The sequence below is a fragment of the Mirounga angustirostris genome, unplaced genomic scaffold, assembly GCF_029215605.1.
Source record: "Mirounga angustirostris isolate CCGP_5_RB_7025 unplaced genomic scaffold, mMirAng1.0.hap1 SCAF_6, whole genome shotgun sequence".
Classification (NCBI taxonomy): domain Eukaryota; kingdom Metazoa; phylum Chordata; class Mammalia; order Carnivora; family Phocidae; genus Mirounga; species Mirounga angustirostris.
Window position 1 is genome coordinate 713,132 of NW_026991714.1, and position 17,508 is coordinate 730,639.

Here is a 17,508-nt window from a genome sequence, read left to right on the forward strand (position 1 = left end):
GGGTACAGGAGAAGGAGCACAGATGCAGGGAGCTCGAGGGCACCACACTCCAGGCGAGGGGGCACACATCTGCTGGAGGACGGTTCCTCTTCAGGAGGAACCCGAAAAGATTCTGGGAGACAGAGGGAACTGAAAAGAAAGGAGACTATGGGAAAATGTGTGTATTGAGACAGAATGGCAAAAAGCCCAAGCACTGGGAGCTCCGAGAGGAAAGGTGTCACAGGGGTTCAGATGAGCTGGCCCGGGAGGCCCCCAGGGAAGCCACTCGGGATGTCTCCGAGGCACCTGCCTGGCCCGTGTTCCCAGCACAGGGCGCCTGCTGCTGGTGAAGCCTCCGCCATTGTCGGCCGGCTCACCGCCTTAGGAAGGGAAGAGCGGCTCAGCCCCCTTCCAGGCTACTACGTTCCTTCCTCCTGCATAGTGTGAAGGAGCTGGACCATATACAAACTCCACATCTCCACTTTCAGCTGCACAAAGAACATGACATAACTGTCATGGAAAAACAGTGCAGAGAAAGCGCGATACTGAGCATACGATGGAAGCTTAGTAAAGACCTAACGCATCAGGTCCGCTTTCCAGACGCTATTTCATGACACGTTCATCACGGCTGCTGGGCATGGGCCAAAAATCATCCAGTGTGCACAGAAAAATTTTGCAAAGCTTTTTAGCGTTGATTAAGGTTAGGATAACTGCTTATATTTTGTAGAATAAGTTTAAGTAAAAAATATTTCACTTCTAGAATGTTGAACTAAAAATAAGTTTAATAAATGAATTATTTGTATATGGAAGATAATAAATATTTGTTGAATGGAACTGGAACTACAGACGCTAAAAATTTGTAAAAATCTTGTACTAAAGATGTCACCCATGAACCAATGCACATTTAAAAAGCTCTATCGGTATTTAAAAAACAGACACTCTATTCATAAAATCGTTGAGATTCAATAAGAAAAGGTTCCTCTCACATTTTTTAAATCAAAGATCACACAACCCTCTGGCTACAGCCTTAACTGAATAGAGAAGCAAGTATTTACTAACCTCTAAATCATAATAGCAGAACAGTAACTAATAACTAGAAAGACAGGCTTCCCTAAAAATTAACCAAATCAACCTTTTTTGTGTCTATAACCGAAGCTACAACAGTGAACTTCTCATTGATGGATCTGGATCCGTCCTGGGCGCCGCCAGCTAACCCAGACCACAGAGGCCGCTCACCGGGGGCTCCTCACAGAACGCCATTCTCATGGGGTTTTATTTATTTTTTTCACAGTAAGTAAATTGGCAATCGAAGTTCACAACAAACCATAAAGATAACGATACTATGAATATTAATTTAATATCTGAAGCAGTAGTAGTTGGAGAAACCTCAGTCTTTTAAGACAGTTTTGTACAGCGAGAACTGGTCTGCTCTGCACGAGACAGACTGCAGGTTTGAGACCCAGTTCAGGCACTCAGCTCCGAGGGGTAGAGATGAGTATATTTAAAATTTACTCCAAAAATACAGAGCAAATCTAATTGGGGGACACAAATTAAAAATCGTTCCCTAACAGCTGAAATGCTCAAAGGTGAAACCAAAGACATCAGAAGTTCTGAATAATTATCCAATAAGAAAACAGTTGTTGAGCTTTGCAAATTTTTCAGATTTTTAAAAAATCAGAAATGAAATCGTTATTTTATTCTACAATTCAGAAGTATAATGATGCCAATGCTTAATTTATATTGCCGATTCTTAAATCAGAGGCATCTTCCTTCCTGTTCATGTTTATATTAAAGATGATGAAAAAGTCCACAGAGACTGAGAAAACAAACTTTCTTAGAAGGCTGACCGACAAAATACTCTCGTCAGAGTCGTGAATTTTCATGGACTCCAGAGCTGAACCAGGACACTTTCTCCAAGTCATCCATATCCACGTGTTTCCCCACTCTTTGTCCTCTTCCCCAAGGAGGGGTCCAGGATACACGCTCTTCTGGTCCACACGATCATTTTTTATTGCCTCACATGAAAGCCAATTGCATTTCTGTTGGTTTGTTTAGAGACCAGGTATTCCAGGTCATACCTAGTGCATTTTTGGAAAGCCTTAATATTCCTGGACTCCTGACTTACCTTTCCTGAGAGTCACCCCCAAACAGAACACCTGCTCCGGAGAGTGGAGGCAGCGGGTAAAGTATGATTTCTTATTGTAGAAAAGCAACAGGTCCGTAACCAGGTGTCGCGGAATGGATGTCAGGCCAAAGATTCTGCCTTGTAGATGGAGACTCCCACTTCCTCCTGATCACCGTGGGGCGGTCCGGCCCCGTCCCCAGTGCCGGTCGGGGGCAGACGCCTGCTCAGGAGGAGGGGCCTGGCCAGGGCTCTTGCTGGCCGGACCTTAGTGCCCCTTGTTGTGCACGGGGTAGAGTAAGGTCATGTGTTCTGCCCCCTTGAAGGGCAGCTTCTCGTTGGAGTAATAATGTACCACCTCGGGGATGCTGCTGAAGACCGCGCTCGTCTGATTCAGCGTGTACCTGTTGTCTTTGGTCTGGGCCACTATGATGTGGACACATCCTTGACTAGTCCTGAAACAAAACGAGATTGAGGAGGACACGTGAATGAGTGAGCAGGGGTCCCTGCCCCCCAGAGCAATGCCAGCCAGAGTCACCGGCAGGCAGGTTCCCACCCACCCCTGGAATGGCTACAAACTCGAACAGAAAGGCACTCTGGGGGCCCCTGGGGGGCTCAGTGGTTGAGCGTCTGCCTTCGGCTCAGGTCATGATCCCAGGGTCCTGGGATCGAGCCCCGAATGGGGCTCCCCGCTCTCCAGGGGGCTGTCAGAGGCTTTGAGGCCCTCGGCTCAAGGTGGGTCGTCCTTGGGTTGTTTGTCCGTAAAATACACAAGTCATCAGGTGCTGGACCAAAAAGACACACACACACACACACACACACAAAGCCCAATCTCCCCTGTCTCCCAAATCACCAACTAGGGCTTATGCCCGAGTATGAGACCACTAGGGTGAGGTTTAAACTCACCCTCCTCGTCATGGGACAAGGACATATGTACGGTTTCCTCTTTCTTTCCTCCCCAAAGAATATATTAATAATAATAATAATAATAAAACCCTGTTTCCTCCTTCCTCCCTTCCCACCCTCAAACTGGAAAGACCGGTCCTGGTTGTGCGTAACGACAGCTGGTACCAAAGGCTCAAGAGCTGGTCCACGAGCCCCCTTTCAGGAACGCGGCACAGCTATTCCTGGTATTGTGTGTCTGGTGGCCGGCCCCACTTTCCAAGCCATGTTGCTCAAACACCCCCAGCCTCTCTTCCCTCCAGTCTGATTGTTTCAGCTGCAGGGGCTCAGCTTCCTCAGGAAGGAAGTGCTGTTAGGGCTCTGACAATGATCCTCCAACACAGTACCGCTGAACCCGCAGAGCAGCGAGAATTTCCATGACACAAAACCCGCCAGGCCCGCCTCGCGCACACGAGCCTTCTCGTACAGTCAGGCAGGGAGCAGCAGCTCAACGTGTCCTCCTTCCCCAGAAGAAACTGCTGTCGAAGCTGCAGGTGGCATTTGGACATCAAGGGATCTGATTTATTAAAGTCCCAAACACTGGGGAATAAAAGGACCACCCAAGTGTCCCGCTGGAAATTCCCCTTTTTGTCAGGGATTATTTCTCTGCTGGGCCTCGTGGAGGGCCTACGTTAGGGCAAGCAACGGACAGCACACGCTGCGTCACTCGGGACGAGAGAGGCCCTCACCATCTCGGGAGACCTGGGGGCATCTGCCTAGTACCGACCCTGCGTTCGGATCCGAGCATTTCCCATGCTGTGGTCCGAGCAAATGCCCCCTATTTTCTGGCAATCTGTACCCTGAGAACCACCTTCAGATATGATCTTTCCTGAGCAGTCCTCTGCCCATGACTGGAAGGGCCGGCGCCACCCGGGGAAGCCCACACGGCTCTGGTACTCACTTGAGTGCGATAGAGTACTTGCTGTTCCCCGACTCGCTGTTTCGAACCAGATAACCAGCTTCTCTGCAGGGCTGCAGTCGGCTCTCGGCCTCCGCTCGGGTGATGGCACCGTGATACCAACTGTAAAGGGGGGGGCACCCACATCAAAACACAGATCAGACGGGGCCTCACTCCAAAACGCATTCTCTTTAATGCACTTCTCTTGGAGGGTCAGTAGCCTGACCTAGACCCTGCTTCATGCTCAGGAGAGACGAGATACGGATTTGGGTAATCCGGGATCACGAAATCCATCAGTCATAGAGAGGGAGTGAACAGGACTAGGGTCCGTCGCTACAGGAGAATGAAATGTAAAATCAGGCTCTTGGGATGCAGTGCACTTTCTATTCTGCACAAATGCAGTGGGCTTTGAAAATAGGTCTTCATTAATCAGCCCCAGCCAGATGAGAATTCGGGAACAAAAATAATCACGTGAAATGGGCGAGCCCCCCTCCCCCCACCAGCAGGCTCCCAGCCGTTGTTCGTTCCGCGGGGATGAGGACGAGACTCACGGCTGCTTCGCCAGTGGCAGGGCCGGGTCCACCTTCTCCCCCTCGCTGTGGTCCGGGACGGCCGGCTTCGGGATCTTCTGCGTCCGGCTCCTCGGCCGTTGGTGCTGCTTCACTGCGTCCTCCTTGAGGGAAGGCCGGTCAGAGCCTTCAAACTGAACTGGAAAGAAGGCTCGTCTAACACAGAGCCCACGGGCAACCCATGTGCGCTTCACACAAAAGCCTCCTTGCCCCTTCCCGATGGCTAAAGCGCCTGCAAACACCCGGCTGCGGTCACACCTCGAGGGTCCCCGACGGCCACTGTCCAGGGAGACGCTCTCCTGTCCAATAGTTTCAGAAGGTGAGGGGGTCTCGAGGGCACATTTACCGTGCACTTGTAAACACTTCGAGTTTTGGTGTATTTAGAATAAAAGGCGCAAGTGCGTTTTCATTCTATGAAACCAAACAAGCAGTTTTTACTCTGAAATAATAAAACAACATGCACTTGGAGACGGAAGCTACTGAGCGGCAGACGCTACGGCATCTGGGCTGGACGGAACAGACGTCCAGAGCCACACGCAGCTCGGCGTCCGGAGAGCAGGTGCTGACAGAGGGCTGTGGAAACAGGACTGAGCCAAACCACAATGGACTCAGATGTCCGCCCTCACGTACCTCACCCTCTGCACCCACCCTTGACGTGGCCTGCGCTGCTCATCACCAACCTGGCTTTACCGGTGGAGGGAAAACACATCCCTGGCTTTTTTAAGTCGAAGGAGAAGGTCCTGCGGCCAGCCAGGCAGGAAAACCGTGTCCTGGGAGGAGCGGAAGCAGGAACACCTTTCCCACCCACTGCCCCTCCCTCACTCTACACACACACACTTAAGGAACCGGTTCCTGGGGGAGGGCTGCTGACACAGCCCACGAAGAGCGCCTCACAGACCCCCAGATGCCTCCGTCTGTGAGGCACTGGACCCCAGACCGCCATCGGGTAGGTAGGAATTTCAAACGGTTGAGGAGTAGCACTGAGTCGGGTTAGTGAAAGCTGACCCCAGTCTGATCACTGGAGCGGCCGGGAGGCACGGCAGCGACCAGACTGGGATTTCTGAGCGGTGCAACCTCAGGGCCTCCGCCTGGGCTCCACGCACGCGGGGTCCTCACCCGACAGCGCCCGAGCAATCTGCTCCTTCTTCCACTCCCACGGCTGCTCGTACTCGGCCGCTGGCCGCTCGTCCTCCGCGGGCAGCCGCGCCCTCCGCTCGGGGGCCCCGTCCCCAGGCTCGTAGGGCGTGTCGTACAGCTGGGGGGGCTTCCCCAGGAGGTCCCTGGAGCTGCGTCTCTTGGCCGCAGCCTCCGTCTTCGTGCTGTTCTCGCCCGGCTCACAGGGGCTGTCGAGCAGCTGAAGAGCCTTCACCAGCGGATCCTTAGAGCCTCGGCGTCGGATTTCTGAAAGACACACCAGAGACAGAACCCTGACAGAAACGTGCCACGGAAGCGCCGAACGAACCGGGGCGGCCTCCTGCCGGCCAGCCCAAGGGGTGCCGCGTGGATGCCGGTTTGCCCGCGGGCCCGGCGAGCAGCAGGCCCCCGAAGACACGTTCCACACTTGGTGGGAAGCCATGTGGCCGCCGGCAACCTGCTCCCCGGTCTCAGGCCCCTCCTCTGCCTGGAGTGTGGTTCGCCTGCAGTTCCTACACCTTGTGGGAAGGCTGAGACCCCCGTCCGCTCACAGGCGTCGACGGACGGCTCACTGTCTCCCCAGCACCAGCCCACACGGAGGGGAGAGATCCGGACGCCGGACAGAGTTCTGGACTCCCAGGCAGCTTCCAAAGAGAGGAAGCCAGACGCACTCACAAATGATCCTGCGGGCATAACGACAACAGTGAGCACCCTCGATGTGCACCCCGCGGTCTTCACAGCTGCCCTACAAGGCGGTACCATTATTTCCCTAATTTTACAGAAGGGAAGGCTGAGGCACGAAGCCGAAGGAAGCTGTCCTCACCCAAACGTGGCAGAGCCTGGATGTAAGAGCAGGAAGCTGGACTCTCCAGGGCTGCACTTGGATGGACTCCAAGTGGAAGAGAAATGGAAGATGGGTTCACTCTGATAGAGAAGGTCACTTCCAGAGGAGGAAGCTGCGTGAGTGCAGATACGGAGGGGGGACCAGAGAGGGCTTGTTCCCATGAGGGGGAAGCGAGAGGTGAGTTCAAAGGACACAGGCCAGGAGGGACGATGGGGTGGGGAGGCTGGGGAGTGGGCACGCCAGGCTCCAAACGCACACGTGTGAAAGGAAGGATACACAGTTCACACTGTCGGCCTGCGCTACGTCGTGTGTTCTTCAACAGGTCGTATCGATTACATTTGCGTTTCACTGGAAGTTAAGGATGCAAAACCCAACCAGCAGCCACAGTGGGAAGGAGCGGGAGCGCGGGGACGACCAGCTCGCGGTCCAGAGGCCTTGGCAGGGGGCGTGCTGTGGTTCTTCTAAATGCCCAACAGAAAGCCTTCAGTTCCCCCCGTCAAGAACCTTCTAAGCACCAGCACCTCAGGGCACCACTCAAGCCCGCGAGCTCTCCATGGTCTCCTTACACAGCGCGGGCGGCTCGCACGGCCTGGGACACCGGCCACGACCAGACCACCTTCCTCCTCCAATTTCTTCTCTTCACACCACCGGCCCCATCCCCCCTCAAAACCCATTCTCGACTCCACCCAGATGGAACTGCTGACGTTCTCTGCACTTGCTGTCACGCCCTGTGTCCTGGGGACCCCCGCCCGCGTCTCCTCCCCTCTCCGGCCCACCCCCCTGCCACGGCCCCACGGCCTGCCGCTCTGGGCCTGCCCTGCTCCCGGTGCACAGACTGTGTGGATGTGTCTGCATTTCCGGAGTGGTGGAGACTGCCGGGCAGGGACCATCATGTCTTACCTTCGGGGGATACACAGTCGTGCTAAGGACTGACTGGGCAGCCGGTGGGGGAGGGAGGGAGGAGCCCTCCAGCCGTGCGGATGTGGGGCTCAGAGAGATGAAGGTCATGGGTGCACACCACAGAGCTACCCACAAATAAATGCAGGCTGATAGTCTGTGAAATTGAAAGCAACCAGCAGAGAAAAGGAGAGGGTCGAAGGCGGAGCGGAGTAGCTTCAGCTCGGGGCGGGCGGAGGGGTGTCCAGGTGAGCAGGGGAGGGTGGGAAGAGCACAGTGCCGGGAACTTAAAACGTCAGTGGCACTCGGGAGGAGTTACCGACTCCTGTCACAAGGAGGGGGCAACAGATGAAACATTCAAGGGAAAGTGGGAAAATCAGGACACTAAATTCATTAGGTTCTTACCCTGGATGGGGCCCTAACTGCAGCCGGGTCCAACCCTGCACCCGATGCCCGGCCCCTCCATTTAGCTGGTCTGGGGCACGGGGTTCTCATGGGAAGCAAAGCCTGAGAAGCACTTGCACGCTCCCTGGTCCCCGGGGCCCCCGTCTGAGCTCCTCCAGCCCTCCACAGCCATCCTGTCTTTGCTAGCTCCAGGGCAAGGAGAGGGGTTCTCCCTGGGTCCAACCCCCACCCCTCCGCATCAAGGTGTGGGAGCTCCTGCCCCCAGGCCAGGACGGTGCCTGGGGCTGTGTGAGGCCCCGCAGGGTGCTGGGGCAGGAGGCTGCCTGTCTGTCCACGCCTCTCGACTTTCAGTCCTACGCCTCCTTTACATTATTCTAGACAAAATTATGGGGAACGAGAAACACACTCTGCTCCTGGTTCAGTAAGATAGGGCTGGAATCTCTTAACAAGAACGTTTGTGTAGCGCTAAGAAAAAGGAAAGAGAAAACACAAAGGAATTCAAAGGGTGAACTTAGAAACTGTACGTTTCTGATCAAAACGGTTTGGACGGCCTGGCGCAGGCGGGGGTCACCTTTCCCACAGTCCTTGCCTCAACTCCGTCCCAGCTGATGGAAACCGAGAGTGGATTCCAACCTTAAGACACAGGAGTCCTGCCCACAAGGAAATAACGTGTGTGTTGGGATGATGTACATTCTTCCCACACGTGTGTTCGCGTGAGGTGAGGGCCTGCCCTCCTGGTGCTTGGGACGGGCTGTGCGCCCGCGGCGGCGCTCGGGGGAGGCCCGGGGAGCGCGGGGCCAGCAGCGCTCCTCCCCAGGACGGCCCTGGGATCGGCGGGATCTGCAGAGCATCATCACCTTTAAAACAACGTTCAGTTAGGGGAAACCAGGGCTTGAGCGCGGGCCGCCGCCCCTTCGAGGGAGCAGCCTCCCCCCAGCACCTGGCTGCCCCCAGCCTGCGGCGCCGTAGAAACAGAAACAACCGCGGAGCTGCGGGCCGACCTTCCTGGGGGAGAACAGCCCCTGACGTGCAGGCCTGGCTCCGGGAGGAAACGGGCCGAGGAGGAGGAAACGGCCAGAGGAAGCTACGCCCCAGCTCTGCCGATAGAGGCCATTTACCGCGGCGACAACAGAACGCGGCGGCGGGCAGATAAACAGCAGCCGGCAGGCCCAGCCGCCCCGAGCCCGCGCGAGACGGAGCCCGTCCTTCACTAGGCTGGCTGGGTCGGCCATCACGGTTCCTCCACGCTCGTCTGGAATTCTCTTTGAAAACACGATTCTCTCTGGCGTGTCTAAATAAGGGCGACATGCTCGGGACACGCATGCACTAGGCGTGTTACCCCAGCGTCTCCGTGAAGCCGCGTAACGCAGTGAGGAGCGCGTGATCCCATTTTCACAGGTGAATAAACCGAGGCCGTGTTTGGTCAGGGGAGCCGCTTCCTGCCTCGACGCCCCAGAGTTCACGCAGAAGGCGAATTGTGTTTCTGCGAGCACCTTTCCCATCCATCTCACAACGCTTGCTAAACGATCAACTTGCAGACTCGCAGGCTGTTTTCCCCTCAGAATCAGAAAAAGGCTGTTTCTACTCACATCTTTTATTCCTACTCTCGCTTTTGATTTAAAATGACAAATAGGGGCGCCTGGGTGGCTCTGTCGGTTAAGCATCTGACTCCTGATTTTTGGCTCAGGTGGTGATCTTGGCTCAGGTGATCTCAGGGTCGCGAGATCGAGCCCTGTGTCAGGCTCCAAGCTCAGTGGGGAGTCTGCTTGAGATTCTCTCTCCCTCTGCCCCTCCCTTAGCTCTCTCTGAAAAATAAATAAAATGACTTGAATATTTTCTTATCAAATAAATCTAAATATCTGAACAAAAGCAGATATAATTCAGGAGCCCTGAAATTTAAGTTCTACAAGGAAAGTATAGACACATTAGATAAATCAAAAAATCTTCTATATTTTTTTCATAGTGGATTTTTTAAATGGACACCCCAACATTGAGGTTCTCCTTTAGATTTGACTATTTGAACAAGCCAACAAAATCATTTGTAGGCAAAAATAAAACTGAAAACCACCTGAGACAGGATACGGCGAGTAAAAGCGGACGCAGAAGGACCCGATGCCTCTCCCGTCCATGCAGACACGGCGTGGAACGGGTCCAAACTCCGTGCCCTCACTGCGGGCCAGGCACTTCTAACACCCTGCACAGGGCTGCAGGGTCTAGGCAGGTGGCTGGTAAGCCTGGCGCCGACTTACAGGATGCCAGCTTTGGAAGCAGCTTTCCTACTGAGTGACGTGGTCTCGGGACCACTGAAGACCCTTCCTGTGGAGCTCCTGATGCTAAGTTAGGGAGACTGTTTCTGCTAATGGTTTAGCTAAAATGTTCCTGCTCCTTTAGCAGAACAGAGAGGTTTACACTAATACTGCCTTGTATTCATAATCCTATCTCTTTATGAACCATCCTTTGGGTAAATCTAAGGGAGAATTTATTTATAAACTTATAAATTCTTAGCTTTCAAAGTTAAGAGCAAAGTTTTGGGGGGATCCAGGGAGCCTGGGTCCCACAGTGATTGGGCCATGGGAGAGTCGTAAATGCCTTTTCTGTTTCTTCCTCTGCTCCTCACGCAGACGGTGACTCTTACCCTGACTTCACGGCACTCGCTGCACTTTTCAAGGACACGTTTTCTTGTTTGTTGCTGTTAGGTCTGTTTGCCTCCTGGGTTGTAAGGTCGGTCCCTGAGGACACGGGTCACGGGGGTCTTGTTTCCTGGATGCCCAGAGCCCAGCACAGGGCCCGCTACATGGTAAATAAACGCCTAAGAAGCATTTGCTGGATGTTATAAAAGAACATCGCGAACAGTGTTGGATCAGGTGGGCTCCCCTCACCGTGCGGGGACCAGCGAGGCCAGCCAGGGGCTGGTGTTCGCTTGCACCTCTCCATCTCCTGAAAAATGCCGAAACTAAAGAAAAATCCCTAATGTTCTCAAGAAATAAACACTTCTTAAATGGGACATGACCACCAAGCATACAAGGAACAAACTGAACAAAAAAATGTAGAAGGTTTAAAAAAAGCAAAAACAAAACAAAAAAACCCCAGCAGCAAATCTTTTATTTCCAGCTTCCGATCAACTCACTTCCTGTTATTCTGTCCAGCTGTGGGCGCGCGGGGAGAACTAGAGGTGTATTCTCCGCACTGATCGAGAAGGTGCTTTTTGATATAGGTTTTAAGAGACTTTAAAATTCATGGATTTTCTTAAGACAAAATAAGCTGGCAATTTTTTAAAAGTTAGTAACTTAAATGTTTAATAAGTTTGAAGTTATTGAAGTTATTCTCCAGTTGAATACATTAATCTTATATTCCTAAACAAATGTATTCACATAAACTGTAAACGGAGACTGGCACTTAATAAATGCTCCCATATTAAAACCATTATCATTACATTTATTTCATGTTGGACAATTCTGATTTTTCTTGGTAGGTCTGGGTGGAAAGATGCCTTATATAAAGTGCTTTTGCATCCATCGTTTCAAATGTGTCCACACAATCTGGAGTGGGGAGATCTTGGTTCTACTTGCTGCTGTTTCTTAAAAAGTCTATGAGCAAGTCAGAATCTCTCTGATTTTATACCGAGGGGAGAGGACCGGAGTCCGCGAGCACACAGAGTCTTATGGGGATTATGTTGAGGGGGGGTGGAGAAGCAGGGCATTTTTTCCCTATTATCAATGTGGCCCCACAAATAAACAGCTGGGACAGTGTAGATAAATTACTTATTCCGGTTAACGAGAAAGAGAAGAATAAAAACCAAAGGACAAAAGAAAGATAAGTCAAAATTATCTTTTTTTTTAAAGAATATCTTTTTTTTAAAGAATATCTTTTCCCTCAATTTTATGTAAAAGTAAATCTCTTCCCCTACTCCTTTCAAGCCTCTGATATTTTTTTAAAGTTCTGACTAAGTTCATTTTCACTTCCTTTCATTCACAGATTTCATTAGAGGTCACAGTCCAGTGACCTTCAGGGTCATGGCCTGGCCAGGGTACACCCTCCCCCGTGCGCGGCCTTATCTCTGGAAGCAGGGAAGCAGGACACGGCGCCCCTTTCCTGCGATAGCTCATTTTCATTCTGAAGCCTGTCCTGACCCTTCCAGGATGCCGAGTCCCCTGTGCTCACCTCCTCTGAGACCAGCCTGCGGGTCCTGCGCCTGAGAGTTTTTCAGTCTGTTTCCAAACAGGGGAGACAGTCTGGAACGTGTGGCCAGTGAGGCCTTCCCCAGGCATGAAACACTCAGACAAGGGTGCCATGGGTCAGCGCTCAGAAATGCATTTTTTCATTATGGATTAAAGAACATTTAAAAAAATTGGGTGAACAAACTATTTACTCCAACTTTCACAAATAAATATAAATAACTTAGTTCATGTTATTTTGAAGTATCATTTACACGAACTTAAGAGAATTATGGATAAAAGGGAAAAGTTTGATACTAACAATGAGAGGGTGATTGCTTTGCTGAAGCTAGAACTGTTCCAACTTGAAAGGTCACAAGATCAGTTGACTTTGGTTTTAGGAGGTCTGCGTGGCGTGGCTTGGCTCACACCAGGGATTAGTCACTAATTCTCTTGCTCCAGTACCGTTGGGCTAGCTTGTTGAGAAGTCAGTTTTCCACCGTAACACAGAGGATCATGTCACGTGCGCATCTTCTAACAACATGAAATCCCTTGGCAGAGATTCACAACCCCTATTTCGGACGTAAGAGATTTCAAAGCAGCCAAGAAATGCATATAAACAATCTCCACCCTGAAGGTCACATTCTAAAGCAGGTCTGCAAACTCACAAGTGTCGTTTTGCACAGAATTAGGAAAACTTTAAAGACCGTGCAAATTCTAACACCGAAGGATACAAAACCAGAAAGGAAGGTCACTAGAGATTTTGACCTTACCCTTGGGCCTGATTTCTGTTTCTTCCAGTCAGCAAGGTCTGACTAGGCCACATCATTGCTCTTCCCCACTGACCCGGGTCAGTACCTGTCCCCACCAGTGCGTGAGACTCCGCCCCCGGGCGTCCCAGTCACACACCTGTTATCATTTGCTGCGCGTCATAGGGCTCCATGTAGCCATCATTCTCTCCTGCTCTCTCTGCGTCCCTTTGACCTTTCGTCCTTTTGGCATCATAAGGGTCAGCATAGTCTTCTAAAATGATGACCTTAAAAGAACCAGAGAGGAGACCTGCCAGGGTTATTACACACCCGGATGGCCATGGTATCAAAATGGCTACTAACGATCTGCAGACTCAAAAGAAGTCAAGACCTCCAACCACCTTCGCATGGTGTTCTCACTGGCTCATGTCGTTATCCATTGTTCATCTGGTGGACAAACATCTGATTTATCTTGGTGGTCTGACTGGCAACAATTCACCCAGAGTGCTGTTCACCCCCCAGCATCTCTCCATGCCTGCTCTCTCCCCAAGAAGTAATGCATTTGCGGGGGGCAGTGTGGCAGGGGTGGGTGGTGGGGAGTGGAGGATGGAGGTCACTGTAGAGCAAAATGAAATGAACAGGTCTAGCACCTTCCCTGGAATGTTGGTCTTTTTAATGCCAACCTGGTGGGCAATATAGACCCAAGTCAGTTGGTCCCCCAGTGCCTACTGAGCGTCCACCAGCACTGGGGAGACACCGTGAGGGAATCAACCTAAGACCAAAGCTGCTCTGGTCCTCAAGGGATCTGCAACCCCTCCAAAGGGAACTTCCTAAGGAGTCTAAGAAACAGCACTAAACAGCACTGAGGGAGTTCTAGGTTCCATAATTCACAGGCAGACAGATCCTCCCAGGCTACAGTCAGAGTTTTGGTCGGTATTTGCGGCAGAAAGCATTGAATCTTCCAAGAATAGAAAGGTGCCCGGAAAGGTGGTGTGTGTGATCGGTTCTACTCTGCAGCTGCTGGGTGACAATGCTCGGGAGCTGAGCTTGACAGGCTCTTCTCAGCGGGGAACAGTTTTGTGGGAACTGTATGGGGACAAAAAAGCACATACTTGCCCAAGAGCAGTGTGACACGACAATAAACAGCTGGGATAGTATGAACTCAGTACTCCAGCTGAAGAGGAAGACAGGAGTAAGAACCAAAGGGCAGAGAATGTTAATCAGAATTACGGGAGGAAGCCCCAGGTCCTGCTACAATCTGACTACGCTCTCCAAAGGGTTCCCGGAGAAGCAGAGAAGCATCAGCCGAGCCGGCAGGGAAAGTTCAGATGAACAGGGAGACATGGGCGGGCGGGGGGAGCCTGCCTGGGAGGAGACGGCCTAAGAAATGGCGGACCTCCAGAGAGAGGCCACTGCAGAGCACCCCCAGCTCCATTCTTCTCACTGCCCCCGATGTGTGCCCCCCCCCAGGGGCTACCAATGAGTGCCCCCCACGTGTGCCAGGACAGAGAGGAACGAGGGGCGCAGCACTCAGCCCTTGGCTGCGAGGTGCTTAGATCTGCTTAGAAGGAGTCAGTCAGGGAGACCACGGGCTAATTCTGGGCGAGCTGGATCCTTGCTCATCTCTCTACCTCCCCCCACCCCGGGGCCGGCACAGCACAGGGCCCCTGTCAGTATTTGTGGGAAGAACGAGTGGAGGATGAACAGAAGGGCCATAGGGTAGGTGCTGCGGGCTCCTGACTACACACAGGGAGGCAGTGTGTTTGGAGTCTGAGCAAGAGAAAGATGAAGTTCCCACGACAGGAGGTGACAGCCTGGGCTGGGGTCTGGAAGCTCCGTCTGAGCTCTTCTCTCCCTTTTTGCACCCAGAAGAGCGAGTTTAAAAAACAAGCTATCAGGGGCGCCTGGGTGGCTCAGTGGTTAAGCGTCTGCCTTCGGCTCAGGTCATGATCCCAGGGTCCTGGGATTGAGCCCCGCCTCGGGCTCCCTGCTCCCCAGGAGGCCTGCTTCTCCCTCTCCCTCTCCCCCTGCTTGTGTTCCCTCTCTCGCTGTGTCTCTCTCTGTCAAATAAGTAAAATCTTTAAAAAATAAAATAAACCAAGCAAACAAAACCCAGCTTATCTCTGTAAGGATGGAGTGGGTCTCCTCACAGGGTCACACTCCTTTTCTTAACTGCCTCGCACTGGACGGCACCCAGAAAACCTCTGGGGTGTAAGAGGCAGGAAACACCTTCTCTCCTGATCTGTGGCTTCCTCAAGGGCACTTCCTTGTCCCATTCCGTACCCTCTGCAGCCCTTGGAGCCCTGGGCGGCTTCTCCTTGGGCTACTGCCCAACAGACGTTCACGGATCGGATGGGAGGGGCTGGGACAGCCGTGAGGGGGCACCTGCCCGGGCAGTGGCGCTTGAACTCCCACCCTAGCAGAGGAGGGGCTGGGTCCCAGCCGGTCCCTGAGGCTCTGAAATCCATACTTTTCCTTCTGCTCAAGAAGCGTAAATGTATACACAGATCTGGCTTGGCAATCCCCCTGGATTTCAAAATTAAAATAAACCGCATTTATAAGGAGGTCAAATTTAACAAAGCAGGAACGACTCATTCAATTACTCTTCTGAACGGCTAACAGAATTAAATGCATAGTACCTTTCCAAAAAGTGCCCCATCCCTAGAAGGAGGATTTTTCAAGATGAAAACCAAGACCAAATGTAACGACGTGAAAGGGTCCCTTAAGTGTCGCCAGACGTTGCAGGACGCGCACCCTCACCTTCCCTGACGCATAAAGCGGCCTAGGGCTGAGCAGGTGCACTCTGCCCCCGTCTCCGTCCCGCTTGGGGCACGCGGCCCCGGCGAGGCCGCGTTCTTACCGTGTCTGGCTGCTTCACCGCCTTGCCCTTGTCCAGTTCGGGGCCCAGCGAGGCGGGCGAGGAGGACGCGGAGGACGCGGACGAGGAGCTGCTCGTGCTGCTGGCGCTGGAGCTGGTCTTGCCGTTCTTCTCCTGAGTGTCCACCTTGATGAGCCTGCTGATGTAGGTGCGGCAGCCCGCGCTCCTGGCCACGCCCCGGTGCGGCTCGTCCTCGGCGGCCCGCGAGTTCTTGCGGCCCTTGCCCGCGGCCGCCTGGATCAGGCCCTGCAGGCTGTCGCGGGGCGGCCGGCTGTCCCTGGCGGCGCCGACGCCGGCCCTGCCGCTCCCCAGCTCGGCCGCCGAGCTCTTGCGGCCCTTGCCCGGGGCCGGCCCCGCGCCGCCCGCCTCCGAGTTCTTGCGCAGTCGGCCGCCGCCGCCACCGGGCCGGGCGCGCTCGGACGCCGTCTTCAGGTTCAGCGGGAACTCCTTGAACCAGCGGGCCGCCATGGGGGCGGGCCGCGGGGCAGGCGGGCGAGGGGCGCGGCGCACACGCGGAGGGGCGCCAGGGGCCGCGGCCGCCTCATTCCCCGGGGCTGCTTCGCGTCCCCGGCCGGCCGGCGCGCAGCCCGGCGGGGTGGGGCCCGGGGCCGGGCTCCGCGGGGCGGCGGGCGCGGGGCGGCCCTGCTCTTGCCCCGAAGCCGGACAGCCCTGCCCACCCTCGCCGGGGAGACACGGGACGGCGCCGCGCCGGGCCGCGGACCGACCCTGGGCGCGCCCCTCCCTCGGCGGCTGGCGCCTCCGCCCGGATCCGCCGGGGTCGGCGCCTCCGCCCCGGGCGCGGGGGCGGGGGCGGGGGGCGGAGACGAGCCGCCGCTGCACGTGCCGACCCGGGCTCCCCGCGGTCGCGCAGACTCCCGCACCCTCGCCGGGCGCCCCTGTGCTTCGCCGCGAGCCTGGCGCGCCGCGTCCGCGCGCTGCGCTCGCCGCAGGCAGCCGGGCCGGGCGCGGGGGCGGCGGAGAGGGGGCGCTCCCGGGCGCCCGTGCCGCCCCCCTGCCTTCCGGCTCCGCCCCGCCCGCCCGCCGGCCTCGAGGAGGCGGAGCGCACGGCCCGGGCGCGGAGGCTCGGCACGCGGGCGGCTGGAGGGCTCGCCTGGCCCGGGGCAGGTAGGGCGCGGCGGTTCCGGTCCCCGGGCTGCGGGGCGAGGGGTGGCGAGACCGGGCCGCTGGGAGGCCGCGGTGGAAGCCGCACCCCCATCTCCACTCCGCGGTGGCGGGGCGCGCGGTTGTCCCCGGGGCAGTCGCTTGCTCGCGTCAGGTGCGTCTGCAAAAGTTTTGGTGGGGATGGTGGGTGGGAGTGGACAGCAGAGACTCAATCTCTGCAGAACTGGGGGCACCTTACCTTGAAAGAGGCCGCTGCAGTGCCCCTCCCGTTGCGAAGCCATTGCAGATTTTTTTAGCTTAAAAAATCTAAACGCGCTGCGGAGGCTCACGTACTAAGTGCTAAGTCCTCACACATGAGCCTTGGGGACGGGTCGATCCCGGCCCCCGTCAGCTTCATCTGCGTGAGCTGTGCTGTGTGGGATGGGGTGGCGAAGGAAAGCTTGCTTACGGCCGTTCTTGGAAATGTATCCTGGCTTTTTCTTAGAAGGGCTGTACTGAGATATAATTTACGCACCATAAAATTCACCTTTTTTAAGTGTACAGTTCAAAGGTATTTAGTATACTTACGGTTCAGCCATTACAGTCTAATTCTGGAACATTTCCACCACCCCAAAAGGAAACCTTGTGCTCATTAACAATTACCCCGTCACCTGCAGCCCAATCTACTTTCTGTCTCTACAACTTTGTCTATTCTAGACTTTTCACATAAGTGAACCATTGGGTCTGTGGCCTTTTGTGTCTGGCTTCTTTTCCTTAGCATCATGTTTGTTTGTTTTTAAGATTTTATTCATTTGGGAGAGAGAAGAAATGACAGC

At 54.4% G+C, this 17,508-nt stretch overlaps 1 protein-coding gene across 1 annotated transcript; it reads right to left on the reverse strand.

Moving 5' to 3' along the window:
- Positions 1-981: 981 nt before the first annotated feature.
- On the reverse strand, positions 982-16,494 carry SHE (Src homology 2 domain containing E). Its single transcript, XM_045876494.3, has 6 exons — positions 15,554-16,494; positions 12,854-12,980; positions 5,627-5,911; positions 4,493-4,649; positions 3,945-4,064; positions 982-2,556 (listed from the first exon to the last, which is right to left on the reverse strand). Exons 1-6 carry the CDS (start codon positions 16,037-16,039, stop codon positions 2,370-2,372), a joined length of 1,362 nt encoding a protein of 453 aa, XP_045732450.1. The 5' UTR covers positions 16,040-16,494; the 3' UTR covers positions 982-2,369.
- Positions 16,495-17,508: the final 1,014 nt, after the last annotated feature.